This window comes from Callithrix jacchus, chromosome 8 (assembly GCF_049354715.1).
Source record: "Callithrix jacchus isolate 240 chromosome 8, calJac240_pri, whole genome shotgun sequence".
Classification (NCBI taxonomy): domain Eukaryota; kingdom Metazoa; phylum Chordata; class Mammalia; order Primates; family Cebidae; genus Callithrix; species Callithrix jacchus.
The window spans coordinates 99032391-99058023 of record NC_133509.1 but is presented as its reverse complement, the minus strand read 5'-3'; the positions used below and the strand labels follow the sequence as shown (position 1 = coordinate 99058023).

The 25633-nt window shown below is 44.0% G+C and overlaps 2 protein-coding genes across 6 annotated transcripts in view; one reads left to right on the top strand and one right to left on the bottom strand.

The window, feature by feature from the left end:
- The window catches only part of MTHFD1 (methylenetetrahydrofolate dehydrogenase, cyclohydrolase and formyltetrahydrofolate synthetase 1), a 71854-nt gene extending 54554 nt beyond the window's left edge, over positions 1 to 17300 (bottom strand). For both annotated transcript variants that reach the window (XM_009006152.4, XM_035260705.3), the window contains exons 1-2: positions 17175 to 17300; positions 6465 to 6549 (exon numbers count right to left, since the gene is read on the bottom strand). In XM_009006152.4, the coding sequence (XP_009004400.1) occupies positions 6465 to 6549; positions 17175 to 17215 (126 nt within the window). In that variant the 5' untranslated portion in view covers positions 17216 to 17300. The remainder of the gene's footprint in view (positions 1 to 6464; positions 6550 to 17174) is intronic.
- A 1562-nt stretch (positions 17301 to 18862) lies between these two features.
- The window catches only part of LOC118144961 (uncharacterized), a 56921-nt gene continuing 50150 nt past the window's right edge, over positions 18863 to 25633 (top strand). For all 4 annotated transcript variants that reach the window (XM_078335105.1, XM_078335106.1, XM_078335103.1 and 1 more), the window contains exon 1: positions 18863 to 25212. The gene's annotated coding sequence lies outside the window, so the exon portion shown is untranslated. The remainder of the gene's footprint in view (positions 25213 to 25633) is intronic.

Genomic DNA, 25633 nt, shown 5'->3' with positions numbered 1-25633 from the left:
ATGAAACATAAATAAATTGAGTGTTTCGAATTGGGTATCATCCCTATGTAAATGCAGATTACAAAATCCAAAACACTCTCCTCCCAAGCATTTCAGATAAGGGATACTAAACCTGTACTGTCCTTCTGGTAAAGGATGAAGAGTGAGTGTGGCTGGATAGATTGTGATCAGACTTGCATTTTAACAAGGGCTGCAATTATGGTCAGGACAGACAGGAGGTATCTAGATAGAATCCCCAAATCACTAAGCAGGTAATTTATAGTGGCCCCAGAGGAGGGAAGAGTAGGCATCAAGAGGAGGCAACAGATTCCAAGAGTTAATGAGAGGCAGAATCAATAGAATAGCCCCTAATTGGATGTAGACAGTGAGGAAGAGAGTTCCCAAAGAGAGGTCCTTAGGCTTCTGCTCAGAACATGTGGGAAGATGGTGGTGCCAGCCCCAGAGTGGAAAAGACTAGAGGTCTGAGGCAGGGAGATGTGATTACAACATATTATATGAGACTTGTATCACAGAAAGCTGTTGACTTTGGTGCTAAAGTAAAAAATTAAAAGATTCTACCACTGTTTTATCAGCAAGAACATAGGAGACTAGCTGTAGAACAGTGTTTATGTAATAAAAACTTTTGTAATAGATTTTAAAAACAAGGTTAGAAGTTAATTTTTAAAACGGGGAGAAAAACACCTCCCAATATTGCTAAAAAAAAGAGTATACTTCTTGCCTATGACATTTACTCTTTCTACAACAAACAATTTGCAAAAATAAGCCAAGAAATAACCAGTTGACAAATGTACCAGTATACACCCACAGCATATACTTTGATTCTTAGTAATTTGCAAAAAAGGGGAAAATCCACCACAGCAGAGAACATGCCAGGCAGAGAGTGACAGGCCTTCTGTGCTTTTCTTCTCAGCTAAGCCCTCTTAGACAAACAGCAGAGGAGGAGAGGGGGATATTTAAGTACTATTCACTTTGACAATTTTTTTTTTTTAAGACGAAGTCTTAGGCTGGAGTGCAATGGCACAATCTGGGCTCACTGCAACCTCCGACCCTCAGGTTCAAGCGATTCTCCTGCCTCAGCCTCTTCAGCAGCTGAGATCACAAGTGTGCACCACCACGCCAGGCTAATTTTTGGTTATTTATTTTTTGGGTTTTTTTGAGACGAAGTCTTGCTCTTGTCCCCCCAGGCTGTAGTGCAATGGAGCAATCTCTCTGTTCATTGCAACCTCCGCCCAGGTTCAAGTGATTCTCCTGCCTCAGCCTCCCAAGTAGCTGAGATTACAGGTACCTGCCACCATGCCTGGCTAATTTTTGTATTTTTAGTAGAGATGGGGTTTCACCATGTTGGCCAAGCTGGTCTTGAATCCTGATCTTAGGTGATCCACCCACTTGGCCTCCCAAAGTGTTGGGATTACAGGTGTGAGCCACTGCACCCAGCCCACTTTGACATTCTTGATGAACAAGGGATAGAAACTTAGCAAGGGATTAAATGATGTGTTGAAGACATACAAATAAAGAGATTTTGAGGGAGCATATGTCCTGAACTTGGGTGAAACTGACGGGAGTTTCAAATGAAAGCCCTGAGTTTCCTGCCATGCAAATAAAGACTGCAAATATTCCTTCATACATTTGTCTGTAAAAAAAAAAAATTTTTTTTTGAGACAGAGTCTTGCCCTGTCACCCAGGCTCCACCACCCAGGTTCAAATGATTCTCCTGCCTCACCCTCCCCAGTAGCTGAGATTACAGGGGCCTGCCACCACTCCCAGGTAGTTTTTGTATTTTTAGTAGAGACAGGGTTTCACCATATTGGCCAGGCTGATCTTGAACTCCTGACCTCATGATCCACCTGCCTCAACCTCCCAAAGTGCTGGCATTACAGGCATGAGCCACTTCACCTGGCCAAAAACATTTATTGAATATCTCCCTCCTGGGTGAATCTGGAGCTCAGGGAAGAAACTCTGGATAGAGACCTAAATTTGGAAGTATTCCCTCATGAAGCTATGGGACTGGGTGAGGTCACTTAGGGAAAGAATAAAATGGGGAAGAGATCTCAAAGCTGGGCCCCAAGGTATTCAAATGGTTTAGGTATTAGGGTGATAAGCAATAACAAGCAAAGGAGACTAGAAGGAAGGAAGGAAACAAGTGGTGTCCCAGACCAAGGAGCCTGGAGCTCAGAAGAGATCTAGATTTAGAAGTCATTGGCCTGATAGATGAAGCTGCCTAAAGTAATGGTTCTGACTCCTCAGGGACCCGCAAGACCTTTTGAAAGATTAATGAGGGTCAGACTAGTTTCATCATAATACCACTATAGCTGGGCACAGTAGGTAACGCCTGTAATCCCTGCACTTTGGGCGGCTGAGGCGGGTTGATCACTAGGTCAGGAGTTCAAGACCAGCTTGGTCAACATGGTGAAGCCCCATCTCCACTAAAAATACAAAAATTAGCTGGGTATGGTGGCACATGCCTGTAATCCCAGCTACTCAGGAGGCTGACACAGGAGAATTGCTTGAACTGGGACCCGGGAGGTGGAGGTTGCAGTGAGCCAAGAATATGCCACTACACTCCAATGTTACAGTGTGAGACTCGGTCTCAAAAAAAAAAAAAAAAAAAAACCACTATAATATTATTTGACTTTTTCATTGTGTTGACATCTGTACCGATGGTACAAAAGCAATGGTGTATAAGACTACTGGTGACTCAGCACAAATCAAGACAATGGCTTTGGACCAGTTGTCAAGGTATCCTTCATTGCCAAACACTCTCAGTAAAACTAGATGCCAGTTTCAGTAGGACAGCCCTTAATGAAGAAATATACATTATTAATTTTCTTAAACCTCTCAACTTGGCCGAGCACAGTGACTCATGCCTATAATCCAAGCACTTTGGGAGGCTGAGGCAGGAGGATCACTTTGAGCCCCAGAGTTTGAGACCAGCCTGGGTAACAAGGTGAAAAACCATCTCTACAAGAAACTACATATAATTAAGGCTGGGTGAGGTGGCTCATGCCTGTAATCTCAGCACTTTGGGAGGCTGAGGCGTGTGGATCACCTGAGGTCAGGAGTTGGAGACCAATCTGGCCAACATGGCAAAACCCTGTCTCTACTAAAATTACAAAAATTAGCTGGGTGTGATGGCAGGCGTAAGTGATTCTTATGCCGCAGCCTCCTGAGTAGCTGGGATTCTGTAATCCGGATTGGTCAACATGGTGAAGCCCCATCTCCACTAATCCGGATTATACAATCCCAGCTACTCAGGAGGCTGAGGCGTAAGAATCACTTGAACCCAGGAGGCAGAGGTTGCAGTTAGCCGAGATCACACCACTACATTCCAGGCTGGGTGACAGAGCAAGACTCTGTCTCAAAAAAAAAAAAAAAAATTAGCTGAGCATGATGGCAGGCACCTGTAATCCTGGCTACTCAGGAAGCTGAGGCAAGAGAATTGCTTGAACCCGGGAGGTGGACGCTGCAGTAAGCCAAGATTTCGCCACTGCACTCCAGCCTCAGCGACAGAGCAAGACTCCATCTCAAAAAAAGAAAAAAGAAAAGAAAAGAATAAGAAAAAATTAGCCAGGCATGGTGGCGCATGCCTGTACTGTAATCCCAGCTACTGTGGAGGCTGTGTGGGAGGATCACTTGAGCCTGGGAGACAGAGGTTGCAGTGAGCCCAGACTGTGCCACTGCACTGAGCAACAGTAAAACCCTGTCTCAAAAAAGTAAAAAACAAATAAGCCTCAACTCTTGAATGCATGTGTTTTTAATAGTCTATGTAAGAAACTGGGAAGCACTCATAATGCACTTCTGCTATATACAGAACTACAGTGGTTGTAGTTGTTACTAAAGCATTTGTGCTTTTGTTTTGAGGCAGGATCTCGCTCTGTCACCCAAGCTGGAGTACAGTGGCATGAACACAGCTCCCTACAGCCTTGACTTTCTGGGCTCAAGCAGTCCTCCTGCCTTCCTCTCATGTAGTTGGGACCACAGGTCTGCACCGCCGTTCCTGGCTCATTTGTTGATTTTTCTGTCGAGATGGGGTCTCACTTTGTTGCTCAGGCTGCACTTGTGCTTTTTTTTTTTTTTTGCCTTGTTAGCTGAACTAGATGCATTTCTATATGGAACACCATCTTTACTTGAAATAACAACTGACAAGCAATGATTATTTAGGCTTGAGTATCTGACAAATATTTTCTCAAAAATGAATAAAGTAAGCCTGGTATTTCAAGGAAAACAATTAATTGTATTTGTTGCCAATGATAAAATGTGAGTTTTTGGGTGAAATGTAAAATTTTTTATCCACCCCTGTGAGCTTGACAGCTTCTCAATACTTGAAAATTTCTCTGATGAGCTTGTTGGTGATGTTAATGATTGCAATTCTTTTATATTGTGTAATGAAATGTTAACATTTGGAAGATCTGCATAATTCAGGGAACTATTATTTTCCAAATGAGGAACAAAGGATGTTACAAAACCATGCATGGGGTAAATATTCATTCCAAATGTAACATTTTGATGTAACAAAGTAGCAAAGTTCACTGATCGCTGTTTCAGATTCTACATTGCAATTAATCTTTTAAAACTTTACTTACTGAGTCCTGATACATTATCAAAGAAAAATATCCATAATTACCTGGAAAGACTATTTTACAAATTCTTCTCTTTTGTAACTACACATCTGTAAGAAGCCAAATTTTCTCCATATATTTCAATGAAACCAGCACAAAGCAAAAGACTGAATGCAGAGGCAGAGAGGACTCCAGCTCTCTTCTATTAAGCCATACAGGAAAGAGGTGTGTACAAATGTAAAATAATGCCCCTCTTTTCACTAAATTTTGGTTTTAAAGAAGTTATTGGGAAAAAAAAAATTGTCCAGTCATCAAAAAAAGGAAAAAAAAAAGTTATTGGCTGGGTGCAGTGGTTCACACTTGTAATCCCAGCACTTTGGGAAGCCGTGGTGGACAGATTGTGAGGTCAAGAGATCAAGACTATCCTGGCCAACATGGTAAAACATCGTCTCTACTAAAAATACAAAAATCGGGCCAGGTGCCGTCGCTCACGCCTATAATCCCAGCACTTTGGGAGGCTGAGGCGGGTGGATCACAAGGTCAAGAGATCGAGACCATCCTGGTCAACATGGTGAAACCCCGTCTCTACTAAAAATACAAAAATTAGCTGGGCATGGTAGTGCGCACCTGTAGTCCCAGTTACTCGGGAGGCTGAGGCAGGAGAATTGTTTGAACCCAGAAGGCGGAGGTTGAGGTGAGCCGAGATAGTGCCATTGCACTCCAGTCTGGGTAACAACAGCGAAACTCCGCCTCAAAAAAATATATTTATACACACAAAAATCAGCTGGGCGTGGTGGCGTGCACCTGTAATAGCAGCTACTTGGGAGGCTGAGGCAGAAGAATCGTTTGAACCCAGGAGGCGGAGGTTGCAGTGAGCCAAGATCACGCCACTGCACTCCAGTCTGGAGACAGAGCAAGACTCCGTCTCAAAAAAAGCAAAAATAAATAAATAAAAATAAAATAAAAACATAAATAAATGAGCTTACTATTGACATTTTTTCATGAATAAACATTTTTAAAACTTCCTAATTTCTTTCTCTCTCTCTCTCTCTCTCTCTCTCTTTTTGAGTCGAAGTCTCTTTCTTTGGCCAAGGCTGGAGTGCAGTGGCACAATCTCGGCTCACTGCAACCTCTGCCTCCTATGTTCAAGCAATTCTGTTGCCTCAGCCTCTGAGTAGCTGGGATTACAGGCGCCCACCACCACGCCCAGCTAATTTTTGTATTTTTAATAAAGATGGGGTTTCATCATGTTGGGCAGGCTGGTCTCAAACTCCTGATCTCAGGTGATCCGCCCACCTCAGCCTTCCAAAGTGCTGGATTACAGGCATGAGCCACCACCCCTGGCCAAAATTTCCTAATTTCTAATATAGTAAAATTAATTAATAAATCTGTATAAACAATAGCTCCTTGAGGTCTTACATCTTTAAGAGCGTAAAGGGGGCCAGGTGCAGTGGCTCACACCTATAATACCAATACTTTAGCAGACAGAGGCAGGAGGACTGCTTGAAGCCCTAAGTTCAATGCCGCAGTGTAGCTATGATTACACTACTGCATTCCAGCCTGGCAACAGAGCAAGACCTTGTCTCAAAAATAAATAAATACACTGAATTAAAGAAAAAAAGATTATAAAGGGGCCCTAATAAGACCAAAGGTTAAGAGACACTACACTGGCCTAGAGAAAGGGTATCCACAGAGAAGAGAAGAGGGCCAGGATATGCCAACATTTAGAAGTTGAGCCAAAGATGGGGAGCCTGCCAAGAGAGACTGAAAAGGCATGAGATTCCACAACAGCCCCTCCACCTCCCACCAAAAAAAAACAAAATAAAATAAAAAGTAGAGGGAGAGGTCTGAAATGATACTGAGAGATCAAGCAAGGACAATATTAATGTTAAGATACTATCATAATACCTGTAATATTGCCAGGCCTGGTATGAAACCAGGTACTTGCTCCTTCAGCTGAGTCACTTGATTCTTCAGTCTTGTCTTTATTTGCCTAGAGAAAAAGGGTGGAGTTAACACTTTCAAGCACAAATAAGTGATACAGATTATTAGATGTATTTCTCTTTTGTTTTTTTGTTTATGACAAGGGGTCTCGCTCTGTTGCCCACGCTGGAGTGCAGTGGCACAATCAAGGCTCACTGCAGCCTTGACCTCCTGGGCTCAAGCAATCTACCACCTGGGCCTCGCAAAGTGCTAGGATTACGGGTGTGAGCCACTGTACCTGGCCTGTATTTCTCTTTTTTGAGATGGAGTTTCACTCTTGTTGCCCAAGCTGGAGTGCAATGGTGTAATCTCACAACCTCCACCTCCTGGATTCAAGCAATTCTCCTGCCACAGCCTGTGGAATAGCTGGGATTATAGGTATGCACCATGATGCCCAGCTAATTTTGTATTTTTAGTAGAGACAGGGTTTCTCTATGTTGGTCAGGCTGGTCTCGAACTCTCGACCTCAGGTGATCTACCTGCTTCAGCCTCCCAAAGTGCTGGAATTACAGGCAGGAGCCACCACACCCAGCTTGTATTTCTCTTGTAAATAAAAAACAAACTAGCCAGGAGCAGGCAATGGTTCATGCCTATAATCTCAGTACTTTGGGAGGATAGGAGGGAGGATTGCTTTGAAACAGGAGTTTAAGACCTGCCTGGGCAACACAGTGAGACCCCCATCTCTACAAAAAATAAAACATTAGCTGGGAGTGGTGGCAGGCACCTGTAGTCCCAGCTACTCAGGAGGCTGAGGCAGGAGGATGGCTTGAGCCCAGGACGTTGAGACTGCAGTGAGCTATGATGGTGTCATTGCACTCCAGCCTGAGTGATAGAGTGACTGTCTCCAAAATAATAAAAAATAAAAACACTACTGAATGAACATTATCTGGTTTAATATGTGCCAGGAACTTTAATTTTCCAGGCCTCAAGCAGACATAGATCTTCCTTTTTCTTTTTTTGAGATGGAGTCTCGCTCTGTCACCATGAGTGCAGTGGCATGATCTTGGCTCACTGCAACCTCTGCCTCCCAGGTTCAAGTGATTCTCCTGCCTCAGCCTCCTGAGTAGCTGGGACTACAGGAATGTGCCACCATGCCCGGCTATCTTTTTTCTTTTCTTTTCTTTTCTTTTCTTTTTTTTTTTTTGTATTTTTAGTAGAGACAGGGTTTCACCATGTTGGCCAGGATGGTCTCAATCTCTTGACCTCATGATCTGCCCCCCCCGCACCGCCCCGGCCTCTCAAATTGCTAGAATTATAGGCATGAACCACCATATCCAGCCATAAGTGGATCTTTTCTAACTCCTACTGACACAAACTGGGCCACAGGGTTCAGGGATAATTGAAAATGTACTAGTTGATGGCATTCAAAATCATATTGTAAGTAAATGAAAACTTAGACCAACACTTCTACAAAGTACCGATGGTCATCTTTTTTCACATTTCCCCTCTCCAAGTGCTGTCATGAAAAAATTTTACAGGAAAGAACTCAAGCACACAGCTTTTGCTCAACCTGCACTGGTAAGATGACCACAGGTTATCCACATAACGCTGAATGATAAATCAACGAAAGCCACTCCAAATTCAGTACGAACTTACAAATTATATTCTATTTCACAAAGGAAATTTCCTTACAAAGAATTTAACACAAGGCTAAAAGTATAACCTCCTGCAGTTTCCTTATTAGAGTGAAAAAAAAAGTATAACCTCTTGCGACTAAGATGATCAATTTACCAACATACAATTTCTCAACAGTACATTAGGATGTCAAGTAAATTATATCCATAAATAAATATTCGAATAGCTCAACCTTGCCCACTTATGATATATGATACAAACGTTCAACTTGAACAAGCTCTGTCCCTCTTGGAGAACCAGCTTTGTAATTTATCTTTCTTCATCTTACCCACCTTTACCACACTTGACAAATAATATACATAGAAATTCACAAACAGCTCTTTCCTCATTCTAATTTGGTTACTCCCAGCTCCACTTCTCCACACTTCACAAAAAACTGACATAAACAGGCAGACAAGAAATTAATTATTTGGACTGGCCAAGTCAAGAATGTTGAATGGTACAAGAAAGAAGTCATACCCAAGATTTCCAAATTTTATTTATTTTTATTTTGATTTATTTATTTTATTTTATGAGACAGGGTCTTCCAAGGCAAGTCACAGAAACTAGACTTGAAAAAAGAAGAAAGAAAAAAAGAGAGAGAGAGAGAGAGAGAGAGAGAGTGTGTGTGTGTGTGTGTGTGTGTGTGTGTGTGTGTGTGTGTGTCTGGCTCTATCACCCAGGCTGGAGTGCAATGGTGTAATCCCAGCTCACTACAACCTTCACCTCCTGGACTCGAGCCATCCTCCCACTTCAGCCTCCCAAGTAGCTGCAACTACAAGTGCACACCACCATACTCAGCTAATTTTTGCTAATTTTTGTATTTTTTGTGGAGATGGGGTTTTGCCTTGTTGCCCAGGCTGGTCTTGAGCAGCCTGTAATCCCAAAATGCTGGGATTACAGGTGTGAGCCACTGCACCCAACTCAAATTTTATTTCTAGTTGGTGATTTTTTTTTTTCAAATCAGTATTCTCTACAATTATATAGTTCAAAAGAATAGACCATTGGATCTTTTTATTTTTTAACTGGGATTGGACCTAGATAGAGGCCACAGTTCTGCTCTGAGACAAGAGTTTTTACTGCCCAGCAGTTCTAGCCCTTGCTGCTCCCCTGAATGACAATCAGATGTGGTGCTGGGCATGGCCTAATACCCCTACACAGTCACTCAGCCTCTCTTTTGCCCAAAGTCTTCTATAATCATTCTTGCTGAAATCCATTATAAATTCCAATTCATCATGGAATTCATCACTGTTTAACATCATGGGTCAATTTTAAATCTTTAACATGTTACAATAGAGAAAAACATATTGCTAAAATATAATGTTTAACTCACATTATGGATATAGAAAAATGAGTAAAAATAAAATATAACACAAACATTTCAACAGAAGCTATATGGTAGGCAAAGGAGGCAGCATGAAATTTACATGATTAAAATAAAGCTGTCTTTAGACAACAAAATTGCTGAAATGTGCCACAACCTTAGAGTAGTTCTCAAATAATTCTCAAATGGCACAGGGAAAACACCTTTAGTAACTGATCAGAGAAGAAGCAAGAACATTTACCAACATATAGGGCTTCTTCTAAACAAGGACACAATTTATCCCCCTGCCCCAATAGATTACTCTTACAAGATTTTTAAAATGCAGAACACAAATGTTTTATTTAACATGTTTCATTCCCATTTTGTTCATTTGTTGATTTCATCTGTTAACAATTTTTATACTAAAAAATGCTTCATAAAATTTTTTAAAAATTAATACGTAGTTCCTTGTAAAAATAATTGTGATTGTGAGGCCACCTAGTGTTCCAAGAAATACATATATTTGAGGCCAGGCTCGGTGGCTTACGCCTGTGATCCCAGCACTTTGGGAGGCCGAGGCAGGTGGATTGCCTGAGGTCAGGAGTTTGAAACCAGCCTGGCCAACATGGTGAAACTCTATCTCTACTAAAAATACAAAAATTAGCCGGGCATGGTGGCAGGCGCCTGTAGTCCCAGCTACTCAGGAGGCTGCTGCAGGAGAATCGCTTAAACTCAGGAGGCGGAGGCTGCAGTGAGCTGAGATCCCACCACTGTACTCCAGCCTGTGTGACAGAGCAAGACTCCATCTCAATAAATAATAAATAAATACATGCATAATAAAAAATAGGGCCGGGTACAGTGGCTCATGCCTATAATCCCACCACTTTGGGAGTCCGAGGCAGGCGGATTACCTGAGGTCAGGAGTTCCAGACCAGCCTGACCAACACAGTGAAACACGCTGCATGCCATTGCACTGCAGCCTGGGGAACAAGAGCAAGACTTCATCAAAGGGAGGAAGGGAGGATGGGAGGAAAGGAGGAAAGGAAGGAGGGAGGGAGAGAATGAGGGAAAGAGGGAGGGAGACGATAAGAAAGAAAAAAAAGACTAAATTACCTTCTCGTTTAAAGAAAACTGATTGTTTTCACCTATCACTAATATAGTAAAAGCTACATTATACCAGTATACAAGACAGTCAATAATACTATTATTACATTTCAAAATATTTACAAAACAAAAATTATAATTTAACCCAAACATTTACCAAATTTGACAGGTACCTCAAATACCTGTTTGAAAGCTTAATGTGAGGAAACTATTTTACGATTCATTGAAAGTTTTCCATCCAATTCTAACTCAAAGCCTTTAGAAACCAATCGCAAACTGCTTGATATTTATGACATGAAAATAACTCCGAATAGTGTAAAACTTAAATGAATCCTCTAATTCTAAGGGTAAAGACTGTCATTAATCCACATACACAATGACACAATCACTCATTTTAAGCTTCTGGATCCGGGTTTTTCAATCTCAGCACCACTGACATTTGGACCAGATCATCCTTTGTTATGGGGACTATCCTGTGCCCTGTGGGTCACTGGGCACCAGTCCTGGCCTCTACTGCTGGATGCCAATAGCACACACCTTCCCCATAGGACAACCTAAAGACTCCAGGCATGCCCAAATGCCCTGAGGTAGAGTGAGGAAAAAACTGTCCCATTTGATAACCTCTGATCTAATAGCAATAAATTGAGCTATAGATTAGGTTAGATTGGTTAAGGCTTCATAAAACTTAGGATTTTAAAAGTGAACTCTAAGTTCATTCAGAGAAAGATCACAAACAGAAAAGCACCTTTGGAGTCCTGGTACAGGCAATCAAGTGTGGTAGGATTCCCAAAAAATATGGTCCCCTCCCTCACCCTCACCTCCTCAAGGAGGAGTGGGGCAGGCAGCATCTACTCAGATCCAACAAATTGGTGGCATGTAGACAGTACAGTATTGCTAAACTTTTCATTCGTTTCAAAAAGTCAGGCACCCAGATTTTTATGTGTAACTATAGGTATAAATGTGCTGGGAAGTAATCTAATGTTTAAAACTAATTCTAGGTCAGGTGTGGTGGCTCATGCCTGTAATCCCAGCTGGGAGACGAAGGTGGGCAGATCACCTCAGGCCAGGAGCTCAAGACCAACCTGACCAACATGATGAAACCCCATCTCTACTAAAAATACAAAAAATCAGCCTGGCATGGTGGTGCGTGCCTGTAATCCCATCTACTGGGGAGCCTGAGGTAGGGGAATCACTTGAACCTGGGAGGCAGAGGTTGCAGTGAGCCAAGATTGCACTATTGCACTCCAGCTTGGGCAACAAGAGTAAAACTCCATCTCAAAAAAAAAAAAAAAAACCTAATTCTGTAAGCCAAACAAAACATTTGGCCTCTAGGCCACATTTTTATCACCTTCTGCCAGTAGCAAGAGTTCTGAGACAACTCAGGGTTGGCTCTGCGTATGAGGCTCTGTAAGAAGTTCTACCTAACTATATGTCAACAAAGGAGAACTGATGCCGCAGGTCTGCTGGTGAGAACAGGCAGACCCCTAATTCTAACACTGAGAGTTAGTCTGACTACTTGAGGATTACCTGATCAGCTCTGGTTACCAGAGCTGATCACCACTCCAGTGAACAGCTCTAGGTCCCTTGCAGGCATCTAGATCATCAGAGGGCAATGTAGAAAGAATAGGGAAGGGAAGAACCTGCCAAGAGCTCATAATAAGAAAACCCTCATAGGGACCTGGCCTTCCTGCTTTTCAAAAAGACTATATGAAAACCTCAGGCAGAAAAGGTTAGATTTAAGAGGCTGCTTACTAAGGAGGGACTGGTATTTACCCAAAGATCATTTATCATGTTAAGTCATTCATTGCAGTCAAGATTAAGTTGCTGACAGGCTCTGGCCAAACCTTTCACAAAACTCCTGGAACCTCTCAAGCCCCAGATACGAAGCAGTACATCTCCTGTCCAGGCTAGTGGTGAGGGGCAAAAAAAAAAAAGAAAAAAGAATTGCTTAGCCAGCAATTAAGTAAGTCTGACCTGTCTCTAACCAGTCAAAATTTTTGAGGACTATAACCTCAAATGACTATAACCTCAAAAAATGACTTCAGAGAATCTGTTTGGGTGCTTCCCAACCAGACTGATAGGTGGAATCATTTCCTCATAATGGAAGGGCCTCAGGGAGAACTAAAGCCAGGATGTCTCCTGCTGGGGGGCAGAAGTTTGCAATTCCTTCTAGCAAGCCAGTGACAAGCCCATGGAAGGGAAGGAAAACGCACCATGGAGCCTCTACCACCAGCCTTGGAACACCCAGGCAAGTCACTGAGCTTCTGGCTAAAGTTTCATCAATTGCAAAACTTTTTTTCTTGGCCCCTTCCCCCCTCCCCATAAACTGCAAAATCGAGGGGAAGGGTAATAGCTGAGTGGCTGAGGAATTTTGACTGTGGCACCCTTAACACCCCAATTCTTCAGGGTCAAGGATTTACAGGGTGCCAGAAGCCACTTTTTAGTCTATTAAGAGGAGCAAAGGAGAGCAAACCTTACAGTTTTTTAAGGGGAATGGGGGCCTTCTGCACTGTGGATGGGATGTCACAGAAGCTCGTTCTGAGAATCTTACATTCTTTGAATCCTTGGGGCAACCTCAGGAAGTCGACAGTTCTCATCATCCCTATTGCACAGAGAGGAAAGTGAGGCTAACTTTTCCAAGGTCACATAAGGAGTCCCTGCCCTCTAACCTCTATTCTACCAAACTCTACTGACAATTAGAGGAGAAGGGAGCCATTTCCCTCTACTCCAACGACCCTCCTCTGTGCTAGGCCAGCTTTTTTTTGAAATGGAGACTCCCTCTGTTGCCCAGGCTGGAGTGCAGTGGCATGATCTTGGCTCACTGCAACCTCTGCCTCCTGGGTTCAAGTGATTCTCCTGCCTCAGCCTCCCAAGTAGGTAGGATTACAGGTGCCCACCACCATGCCTGGCTAATTTTTTGTATTTTTTAGTAGAGATGGAGTTTCACCATGTTGGCTAGGCTGGAACTCCTGACCTCGTGATCCACCTGCCTCAGTCTCCCAAAGTGCTGGGATTACAGGCATGAGCCATCGCACCTGGCAGCCAGCTTTCTTTCTAGAAGATTCTTCATGCAAGTGGGGGGATATAACCAGGAACCACATACCCCTGCTCAAAACCCCACTATCCAAATCCCAAACTACCTAATCCCAACCCCCCTGATGAACAAGGACAGACACTTATTTGCAAACCACATCCCCCTTCGAAGGTGCCATGATCACAGCAGCTGGCTGCCAGCCCTGGGCTCTGTCACACTCACTGCAACCCGGCCAACAGCCTGGCTGTGTGGGCTCCTCCTAGCTGGAGGTCCCACTCTCTCTGGAACTCTGACCTGCTCTCCTGCACAGTCTTCCAGAATCAAGCCAGCTATGACATTCAAGTTTCCATGTTAACTTTTGAGCAACCTCCTGCACTTTGTAGTTCATTACAGGCAAATCTTTTTTTTTTTTTTTTTTTTTTTTAAGAAGGAGTCTTACTCTTGTCGCCCAGGCCGGAGTCAATGGCACCATCTCAGCTCACTGCAACCTCCACTCCCAGGTTCAAGTCATTCTCCTGCCTCAGTATCCTAAGTAACCTGGATTACAGGCATGTGCCACCACGCCCAGGTAATTTTGTATTTTCAGTAGAGAAGTTGGGGAGAGGGGTTCTGGTCTCGAACCTCTGACCTCAGGCTCCCAAAGTGTTAGGATTACAGGTATGAGCCACTGTGCCCCGCCCACACAAATCTTTTTAAGCACAAAAGGGCTTACATGTATTTAATCTATAGGACAAAGTAAAAGCTATGGATAACCATGTTAATTCAGTAACCAAGAAGACCTGCCCTTCACTATGGTAAGCAAATTACCTTTACAAAAACAGTTTTAGCCCTGTAGCTAAATGTACAGCCAAGGTTCCAGACTTTTATCTTTGAGCACTAGGATAAATCCTAAGTCTCAAGATTATAAACCAGCTTCCAAAGGTACAGGCTGGATAAACATAAACATCACTTGTTTGTTTGATGAATACTTTCTAAGTACCTATTTATTAAAATTTACCATGTGCCAGGGGCTTCTCTAAATGCTTTACAGGTATTAACTCATTGAATTCTAACCTTATGAGTTAGGTGTCATTACTACCCCAATATACAGAAGCTAAGGCACAAATAGGTAAATTCCCATTGCCCAGTGATGCATGGAGAGGGCAGCTCTGGGCTTAAGCTCTGAAGCTACCATCCACAGCTGAGCTTACAAACCTATCCAACTTGCCTTGCAGCACCTACTCTAACCATATGCCTCTTCACAACCAGTCTTTTTAGAAAGGAGACTTAAGAAAAATGCCACCAATGGAGAGAGCAGGCTTAATTATGGCAAACTAAGGGAAGGGAGAGCCAAACAAATCATAGAAAGGTAGTAAGCCCCCTTTGAAAGACACACATACAGAACAACTATGCAAGATGGGTCTTCCAACACTATCTAATGCACATCCTTCTCCCCCTTGGCATAATCTTTTAAAAGACACCGCCCTTCTGCCCAGGGCAGTCAGGTTCCTCCACTCAGGAGCCTCTATTCAGTCAGCTTGTCACAGGGCCATTGCTATTGACCCCCAAAGCAGTAATTTACTAACTGGTGAGGCCAAAGGTCTATGGCACAGGCTGTGTTTTGGTCAGGAGATATTTCCCCCACAACATTGGCAGGCTCAAGGCCCCACCTCCTTCAAGTCTTTGGCTGTAAGTCACTTTTACAAAAAGTACGACTCTCATAATTTAAAATTGCAGCCACCATGGGCCACAGAAATTCCTGTCCCTCTTTTCTGCTCTGGTGTTCTCTTGGTGCTTCCCACCACCTCACAATCTGTTTCACCTATTTAAATGTCTGTCTCTACCCATCAGTATGCAAATTTCACCAAGGTAGGGATTTGGGCTGTTTTGTTCACTGTTAAGAGTTTCAGAGCTTTGAAGACTGCCTGGCTTAGGAGACACACACAGATACTTGTTGAATAACTGAATAAATACCCACAAAGAACAGACACTTGTCTCTAACTCTCAGACAACCCCCAGTTGTCAAATTCAGGCTGCAACCTTAGAATTCCCCGTGAGGAAGAAATGGGGCTGTTACTTCCAATGGAAGATAATTTGGCAACTAAATCATCATGTAAGTACCCAATTTCTCACAGAGTAGAGCAGGTAGAGAAGGAATCTGGAGTGCTGAACTTTGTCAATATCCGAGCTCCCAGGAAGGTATAAAAGGAGAGTAATAATAGAAGACAAAAGTCAGGGATAGCATTATCAGTGGGGTGGGAAACAGTAGTGAGAGGAAGACTATAAAGAAAAAGCAAAGCGCTGGGCGCAGTGGCTCATGTCTGTAATCCTAACACTTTGGGAGGCTGAAGTGGGCAGATCACTTGAGGTCAGGAGTTCAAGACCAGCCTGATCAACATGGTGAAACTCCATCCCTACTAAAAATACAAAAATTAGCCAAGCATGGTAGTGCATGCCTGTAATCCCAGCTACCTGGGAGGCTGAGGTGGGAGAATTGCTTGAACCCAGGAGGTGGAGGTTGCAGTGAGACAAGATCGCACCATTGCACTCCAACCTGATCAATACAGTGAGACCCTGTCTGAAAAAAGAAAAGCTTATGAAATTCCTTTTAGCAAGTAGTAAGTGCCAGACTGTTTTCAAACTCCAGACCTCAGGTGATCCACACACCTTGGCTTCCCAAAGTGCTGGGATTACAGGAGTGAGCCACGACCGCTCCCGACTGTTTCACCAGTGACTTTCCAATGCACTCAGAAACCTCTATTACAAAGTTAGGAGTTACAGGACAACTACTATTTAGTAAATGCTGTGACAGTTACTTAAATAATTGGTGATGTGAAAGGTCCCAAGAGCAACCTCAGTATAGTCACACAGAATATCTTTCCCTCCTTCCTCTACTAGAGGGAATATATCTTTCTCTCCTCCTGGGAGTAAAGCTGGCAACGATACCCACTAGTTAAGCATTCAGATGTCGCACAAGGGTAAAACAGGCAGAGGTCAAGTGGAATGCATAATATTCTCAGGACTCAGGAGCCAAACTAAGTTGAAAGTAACTCTAGGACCAGGGAAGAGAGATGGCTGTTAGAGAGAAGCACGAGATTCAAGAAAAAGGAAAATGGTATTAGATTTCACTTACTGTATGATAAAACTATGGTGTAGTGGGAAAAGCTATGAGCTGGAAGGACCCTCTGTCACTAACAGCCTTGTAGTCTTGTCAAGGCTTGTCACCTCACTATTACCTCCAAATTAACGAGAAGTAAGTAAGTAGATTGGATTTCTGAGTTTTTTTTTTGGGGGGGGGCGCCTCCAGAAAGCTGCAACTACCCTCTCTCTCCTGGCAGAAAGTCAACAGCAGCTGCGCGTTTGGAAGCATGTCGTCACGGGACTTTTTCCCAAAGCACAGGAGACAGCGTCTACAGCCACTAGGCAGTACACTTGCAAACGCAGGTTGTGGCCGCGGTCTTTGGCTGCAGGTCTTCAGGTATTATGAGCCTGCCTCTTCCGCTCCAAGTGTCCCTCCTGCAAAAAATGGGTCCGGGAGACCTGCACACCCTCGGAGCCCTCGTCCACAGCCCCACACTCAATCACAATGTCAGGAACTTACGCGGAGATCTCCTTCCCGTTCAGGATTTCTGCTGGCGCCATGGCCTTTATTAGTCCGCCGCTCACGATAAACACCACCAATATCGAGGTTTCACTCCCTCCACAGCCAAGCGGGACAGCCCAACCCACGTGCTTAAGAACTGGCCAGAGGGATCACACTATTGCGCCTGCGCCCCCGCCCCACTTCGTCCCCCGCAGACGCGGTGGCGCATGCGCAGCCCGGAAGGCCCTGAGTCCCTGAACTAGCTGAGAGCTAACGGGTCCTGGACAGCGGGACGGAAGAGGGAAGGAAGAAGAAGATCGGTGATGAATGGCTGGTGGAAATGATTGGCGGAAGGAAAGAGCCAGTCCAGAGTGTGCCTTTGTATTCGGCGGGAAACCAGAATAGGTTTTTTTTTTTTTTTTTTTTTTCGAAAAGGACTCCGGAACCCGGCGCCAATTCCAGCCAATCAGGGAGTAGAGCTGCGGGGCGGTGCTGGGGCGGGGCAGTCTCGCGGGAAGGAGGACAGTTTCGCGGGTTTGGGAGGTGGGTCTCAGGTATCCGCCCAGGCCCTGGGGGCGCGGTGCAGTGGTGTGAGGCGCCTGGCTTCCAGGGAAGTTTGGGCGGGTCCCCGCGCCGGAACGTGGCGGGCGCAAGACTCCACAGATGTGAAACTGAGGAGCTTGGCTCGCCTTCCGACTTTGTCACACAGCGACGCCACCAGACTGGGTCGGGCCCCCTCCGCGTTGTGCTCTGGAGGGCCTGGTTGTGGGCCCAGCGCCGCGCTTTTAGAATCTCCTCAGCTGAATCTGATGCTCAGCCGTGGGTGAAGCGCAGCCGGTTGTTTTAGGCCCCGCGGAGCTGGAAGGGGTGTCGGAGCCGGAGCGCGCGTGGCCCCCTCGGTGTCGGGGTCACCCCGGAGTTGCCAGGGCTCAGGGAGGGTCGTAGTTTAGATTTTGTCACCCCCACGTCCCAGTCCCCCGGCAGGTATGGGGTTGGAGAACCCACGCGGGCTTCATACCCAGTCCCCCGGCAGGCATGGGGTTGGAGAACCCACGCGGGCTTCATAAGCTAAATAGATGCCAGTTGACCGTCGAGAGGGGACGCTCTCTCCCCGTAGGCGTCCACGCTGGAGAAGGAATAATATAAGCGATTGCCTGGGGAGCCTGACAGGGCGATGGCAAGGGGGATGCTGGAGAGCACTGGCCCCTTGAGTTACTGAGTCGAATGAATGTGCTTGCTCTGCTCGAGGAACTGCTCGTAGGTTGCAGTCATCCCAGTATGGTCTTGAAGATACGTAGTTCAGTTCACTTAGGACTTGACCAGATAACGGGTTTCTTTTACAAGCCGTTCCTGATAGTGGCCTGTTTCAACTAATGGCAGAGCTCATCTAAAACAAATTTTTTTTTAAGTTTTGAAGCTTTTAGTATTTGTTTCCTATTTTTAAATTCTGAAGTTATTTATAGTAGCCCCATATATGGAATTAGATAATCTGTTTCATTACACGTTTTATTATGTATGATCTTTGTATAATGTTCATACCGTAAAAGTCATTGATTTTTAGTATACTTACGGAGTTGTGCAAACATCAAAGTAATAGGAAATTTTTTGATGATTTTCTGTTTCTGGTAATTCTTTCTACATATATATATATTTTAAGATGGAGTCTCGCCAGGCACGGTGGCGCGCACCTGTAGTCCCAGCTACTCGGGAGGCTGAGGTGGGAGGATCGCTTGAGCCCAGGAGTTCTGGGCTGCAGTGTGCTATGTCGATTGGATGTCCACACTAAGTTCAGCATCAATATGGTGACTTCCCGGGAGTGGGGGACCACCACGTTGCCTAAGGAGGGGTGAACCAACCCAGGTTGGAAACGGAGCAGGTCAAAACTCCCGTGCTAATCAGTAGTGGGATCGTGCCTGTGAATAGCCACTGCACTCCAGCCTGGGCAACATAGCGAGACCCTGTCTCTTAAAAAAATAAAATAAAAAAAGATGGAGTCTAGCTCTGTCGCTCAGGCTGCAGTGCAGTGGCGTGATCTCTGCTCTTTGCAGCCTCCACCTCCAGGGTTCTAATGATCCTCCCACCTCAGCGTCCCAAGTAGCTTGGACCACGGGCCCATGCCAACATGCCGGCTAATTTTTGTATTTTTGGTACTGTCAGGGTTTCACTGTTGACCAGACTGGTCTGGATCGGCCTCCCAAAATCCTGGGATTTTGGGCATGAACCACCGTGCCTGACCTACTTTACTATTCTTAAAATTTGCACAAGTGATACATTAAACGCACAGACTTAGTAATATAATGATATTGTAGTGATAGCCCCTAAACACATTGTCTCATATTGTGTTGTACCTAAACAAGTGAAATTAAGAAGAAAATTGAAGGAAATATTTCTTGTAAATTGCAGATAGTGAATCTTTTGTATCTTTTAATACCAAATAGATATTGACTAGTCCAGCTTTCTTTTTTGTTGAGGAAGATGGCAGAAACCCCATTTTACAGATGGGGATAGACTTTGAAGGATACCACCCAAAGCTACATAGCTGTGGCTGGTATAGGCCCCAAACCTGATGTTTCATCTCTAAATCTATTGCCTTTGCCATCTCAACAGCTTGGTTTTTGACAATAGTATCTATGTATAAGTTGTACAATTCATTCATTCATGGAGCAAATTATTGTTGAATGGTCACTCTGCCATAGCACTTCTCTAGGTGCTAGAGATACCCTAGTGAACGAGCAAAGCTTCTGCTCTCAGCTCATATTCTGGTAGAGGAGACAATGATCAAGTAAAGAAATACATATGCTAATTTTAGAGATTATGACATGCTATATTTTAAAAATAGGCAAGCTAAGAGGATAGGCAGTGATGTTGGGAGGTGGGAGAGTGTTGTTGTCTCAGAAATCTGGTAACAGAGATTTATCTGGGCATCTGAGTTGAGCATAAACATTAATGAGGAGAGGAACTTGGAATGTAAAAGAGAAAGCAATAATTTGCTTTGAGCAACTGAAAAGATGGAATTGCCATTTGCTGAGTTGAAATAAGGTAAAACATAGAAGGATTAGGTTTTGGGGCTAAGATTATCAATTTAGCTTTAGACATTTTAAGATTTTTCTTAGACATTCAAATGGAGAGAAGATATTTAAATCCATGAGATTGAATGAGATCCCACCAAGAGTATGGGTGTAGGTAGAGAGAGGACCAAGGACTGACACCTAGAACATTTCAGTGTTCAGAATGCAAGGAGACAGGAATAATCAGGAGGGAAGATTGAAAAGGAGAGTCCAGCTAGGGGCTATGGCTCACACCTTTACTAATCCCAGCACTTTGGGAGACCAAATACAGGAAGATCACTTGAATCTAGGAGTTTGTAGAACAGCCCAAGCAACATAGCAAGACCCTGTCTCTACAAAAATAAAAATGTTTTAATTTGCCTGTAATCCCAGCACTTTGGGAGGCCAAGGTGGGCAGATCACCTGAGGTCAGGAGTTCGGACCAACCTGGCCAACATGGAGAAACCCCATCTCTACTAAAAATGCAAAAATTAGCTGGACATGATGGCCGGTGCCTATAATCCCAGATACTTGGGGGGCTGAGGCAGGAGAATGCCTTGAACCTGGGAGGCAGTGGTTGCAGTGAGCCACTGCACTTCTGCCTGGGAAACAGAGCAAGACTCCATCTCAAAAATAAATAAACAAAGATTTAAAAAAATTGGCCGGGCTTGGTGGCTCATGCCTGTAATCCAAGCTCTTTGGAGGCCAAGATGGGTAGATCACCTGAGGTCGGGAGTCCAAGACCAGCCTGACCAACATGGTGAAACCCCGTCTTAAAAAAAAAAATAGCACATGTATCCCAGAACTTAAAGTATAATAATAAAACATAGTAATACATTTTAAAAAGATAAAAAAGCTAGCTGGGTGGTGGCATGTGCCTGTAGTCCCAGCTACTCAGGAGGCTGAGATGGGAGGATCCCATGAGCCTAGGAGTTGGAGGCTTCAGTAAGCTATAATCATACCACTGCACTCTAATCTAGGCGACAGAGCAAGACCTGTCTCTTAAAAGGAGAGTCCAGTGTGTTCTGAGGAAAACCCCACGAGCATCCCACATTAGAAGACAAGTGAAGAGGCCTGACACGGTGTCTCACACCTGTAATCGCAGCACTTTGGGAGGCCGATGCAGGCAGATCACTCGAGGTCAGGAGTTCAAGACCAACCTGACCAACATGGCGAAACCTCTGTCTACTAAAAATAAAAATAAAAAAATTAGCTGGATGTGTTAGTACATGCCTATAATCCCAGCTACTAGGGAGTTTGAGGCCAGAGAATTGCTTGAACTCGGGGGGTGAAGGTTGCAGTGAGCCAAGATCATGCCACTGCACTACAGCCTGAGCAACAGAGTGAGACTCCACCTTCAAAAAAAGAAAAGAACTCAGGTGAAGAATGTGTTTCGTGGAAAAAAGGGTAATTAATTCTGTCAACTGTTGCAAATTGGTCAAATAAAGAATGAGAATCAACCTTTCACAGAGAACAGACATTTTTATTTAATGCTTCTAAAGGCAGTTGCTAGAAAAAAATGTGTTTACTTTTTGCAGAGGCTCTGTTTTTACAACTTTTTGATACCTGAAAATTTTAAATTTGTAATTACTTTGACCTTATAATTCTACATGTAGAAATTTTTTTTGGTGGGGGGGCAGGATTTTACTCTGTCACTCAGGCTGGAGTGCAGTAACACAATCATAGCTCACTGCAACCTTGAACTCGTGAGTAGTTGGGACCTATAGTCCCAACTATAGGTGGCATGTACCACCACGCCTGACTAATTAAAACATTTTTCTGTAGAGACAGGGTCTATGTTGCCCAGGCTGGTCTCCAACTCCTGGCCTCAAGCCATCCTCAAGTCTTGGCCTTCCAAAACATTGGAATTACAGGCATGAGCCACCTCGCCCAGTTTAGGAATTTATCTTAAAGTATTATTTACATACAAAGAAAGATGTATAGGCTGGGTGAGGTGGTTCACACCTGTAATCCCAGAACTTTGGAAGGCAGAGGCTGGTAGATCACCTGAGGTCAGACGTTCAAGACCAGCCTAGCTAATGTGGTGAAACCCCATCTCTACCAAAAATACAAAAATTAGCTGGGCCTGGTGGTGCACACCTCTAGTCCCAGCTACTCGGGAGGCTGAGGCAGGAGAATTGCTTGAACCCAGGAGGTGGAGGTTGCGGTGAGCCGAGATCGTGCCATTGCACTCCAGTCTGGGTAACAACAGTGAAACTCCATCTCAAAAAATAAATAAATAAATAAAAGTATAAAAGTGTTAATCACACAGCACTGATTTCAACAGCAAAAAACAATAAAATCTCTGTCAGTATGGATGCAGTTGTTAAAGGAACAGAAGATACATATGCATAGACATGTAAGATCGCTTTCATACTTTTTTTTTTGAGGTGGAGTTCCATTCTTGTTGCTCAGGCTGGAGTGCAATGGTGCAATCTTGGCTCTGCCTCCTGAGTTCAAGGGATTCTCCTGCCTCAGTCTCCTAAGTAGCAGTGATTACAGGTGCCTGCCACCATGCTTGGCTAATTTTTTGTATTTTTAGTAGAGATGGGGTTTCACTATGTCGATCAGGCTGGTCTCAAACTCCTGACCTTATGATCCACTTGCCTCAGCCTCCCAAAGCACTGGGATTACAGGGGTGAGCCACCACACCTGGCCTATTTCTTATTCTATTGGTTTAGTTATTATCTATTACTCTTATTCCTATAAACATAACTTGTTTCTCTCCAATTCATTTTTATCATACATAATTATAGACAGTGAACACTGTCTTCAATTATAGTGAATTTAGCAGTAAATTCACATTAGACCAACTAGTATAGCTTTAAAAAATATATTTATGTCTAGGTTCCAATGTTAACCAACTAAATCAGAACTTGGGTGAGGTCAGGGTTCATTATTTTTTGAAGATAAGATGATGTATGAAGAATATTCCTGGTGATTCTGGTATCAGGAATACAAATTTGGACATACTTTCTCTGCTGTAAAAATATTTTCCTAAGGTCAGGCGAGGTGGCTCACGCCACCTGTAATCCTAGCACTTTGGAAGGCGGAGGCGGTGGAACACTTGAGGTCAGGAATTCAAGACCAATCTGTCCAATATGGTGAAACCCCATCTCTACTAAAAATACAAAAAATTAGTCAGGCATGGTGGCACGTGCCTGTAGTTCCATCTACTTGGTAGACTGAGGCAGGAGAATTTTTGAATCTGGGAGGCAGAGGTTTCAGTGAGCTATGGGTCAAGATGGCCAGCGGGAGACCTATGTTAATTCTAGCTAAATAATTATAAGCTTGCTTGGCTTAGAGTACACTGAAGTTTATACACCAAACTAAATATGTTATTGGTGCAGTTAATTAGAAATCAAGCGGCAACAGGAGGCCTGAGGTAAAGACCATCCAAGAGCAAAGTAACACCAGGGAACACTGCAGCGTGGTTGCAAAGCAGGCAATACTTCTCTGGTCCCATGAATGCCTTCTCAACATGATGACTGCATGAGGGTCTCATAAAGAGGCTTGTGCAAAGATCTCTGAGAAGGGAGGCGACTTCTGCTCACAAGGTCGGGTAGGGTCTTTGCAGATGGGAGCTGACAAAGAGGAGAAAAGCCTTGCAGGGCAGAGATCACGGAACCTCAGGCTCTGCCTAGGTTCTCAGAATATGGAGTGATTTTAATTGCTCTGTGTCCTCAATGCTTGGGAGATAAAAGCCCCTTGATGCATTGGGTGTGGTCAGACAGGGTGGCTCCTCATCTGTCATACTACTGATGCAGGTGCACCCTGATAACAATCGGTGATAAACTGAGAGTACTAGTTTAGCATATCCAAGAATGATCTCAAGCGCTGTTACATGCTCAGAGCATTAGTTTAGCATGTCTTAGAAGGATCTCAAGTGCTCTCCTCACTGGCTATCTTACGTACCCCTCACCCTCCCCTTCCAGGCCAGTAAGATCAATGAGATTGTGCACATAATAAAAGTGTTTGGAGCCCAGAGCTCAGGGCCAGCGTGGTTCTGGTGCTTGCGTTGGTCCCCTGGACCCATGCCGTAAATTCTAGTCTTGTGTCTCTGCCTTTATTTCCTTTTCTCAATCCCTCATCACTGCAAGACTAAGGGCACCCACATACGGGATTGGGGCTGGTACCCAACAGTGAGCCAATACCTCAGCACTGCACTCCAGCCTGTGTGATAGAGCGAGACCCTGTCTCAAAAAAAAAAAAAAAAAAAAAAAAATCCTAGAATTAGAATTCCAGTTTTTTAACACATCTTATGCTTTCAGAATAGTAAATGGAATCATCATTTCACCTTCTTTCAAAGTACCTCTACCTTGATTGTATGTATTGGAGTATAAAAATTTGACCTAGCCAAGAATTTGACAAAAGAAAGGCCCAAAATATGATTTTTTTTTTTTGAGACGGAGTTTTGCTCTTGTTACCCAGGCTGGAGTGCAATGGCGCGATCTTGGCTCACCGCAACCTCCGCCTCCTGGGTTCAGGCAATTCTCCTGCCTCAGCCTCCTGAGTAGCTGGGATTACAGACACGCGCCACCATGCCCAGCTAATTTTTGTATTTTTAGTAGAGATGGGGTTTCACCATGTTGACCAGGGTGGTCTCGATCTCTTGACCTCGTGATCCACCCGCCTCGGCCTCCCAAAGTGCTGGGATTACAGGCTTGAGCCACCACACCTGGCCTGAAAAATATGAATTTCATGTTTACACAACTGCTCACTTTTGGTGGGATCACTTTCTTAAGGTTACTTAAGTGTACAAAGCTTGTTGAAAATCATTTGTGTTTTCACTTCATTAATTGGGGAAATAAAGAGCTACAGGTTTTACTGTAACATTTTAGAAGGTCCCTTTGTCTTTGGATCTCTGTGATGTGTTTACCTAGCAACAGCTTCTTTGATATGCAAACATTCTACTGGCAAATTGCTCAGAGCAGCCACTCATGTTGGACAATTCAGGTTTCTTGTGAAAACTGGCCCTGGATTTGGAATTTTCTCTGAAGTCTGATGTGGTAAACATTTATACTTGTCATTTCCTACTAAATGTAGCATAGTATACTACATCTTATGAATGTGTAAAAAGTAGAGTAGTCATGTACAAACCTAAAAATCACAGAATAATCCTGTAATGGCGCTATATTTTATTTTTACTTTAGATTCCTAATAATTTTAAAAAAAAAAAAAAGAGAGAGATGGGGCTGGGCACAGTGGCTCACGCCTGTAATCCTAGGACTTTGGGAGGCCGAGGTGGGTGGGTCACCTGAGGTCAGGAGTTCAAGACCAGCCTGGCCATCATGGTGAAAACCTATCTTAAAAAAAAAAAAGAGACGGGGTCTCGCTATGTTGCCCAGGTTGGAGTGCAGTGGCTATTCACAGGCGCGATCCCGCTGCTGATCAGCACGGGAGTTTTGACCTGCTCCGTTTCCGACCTGA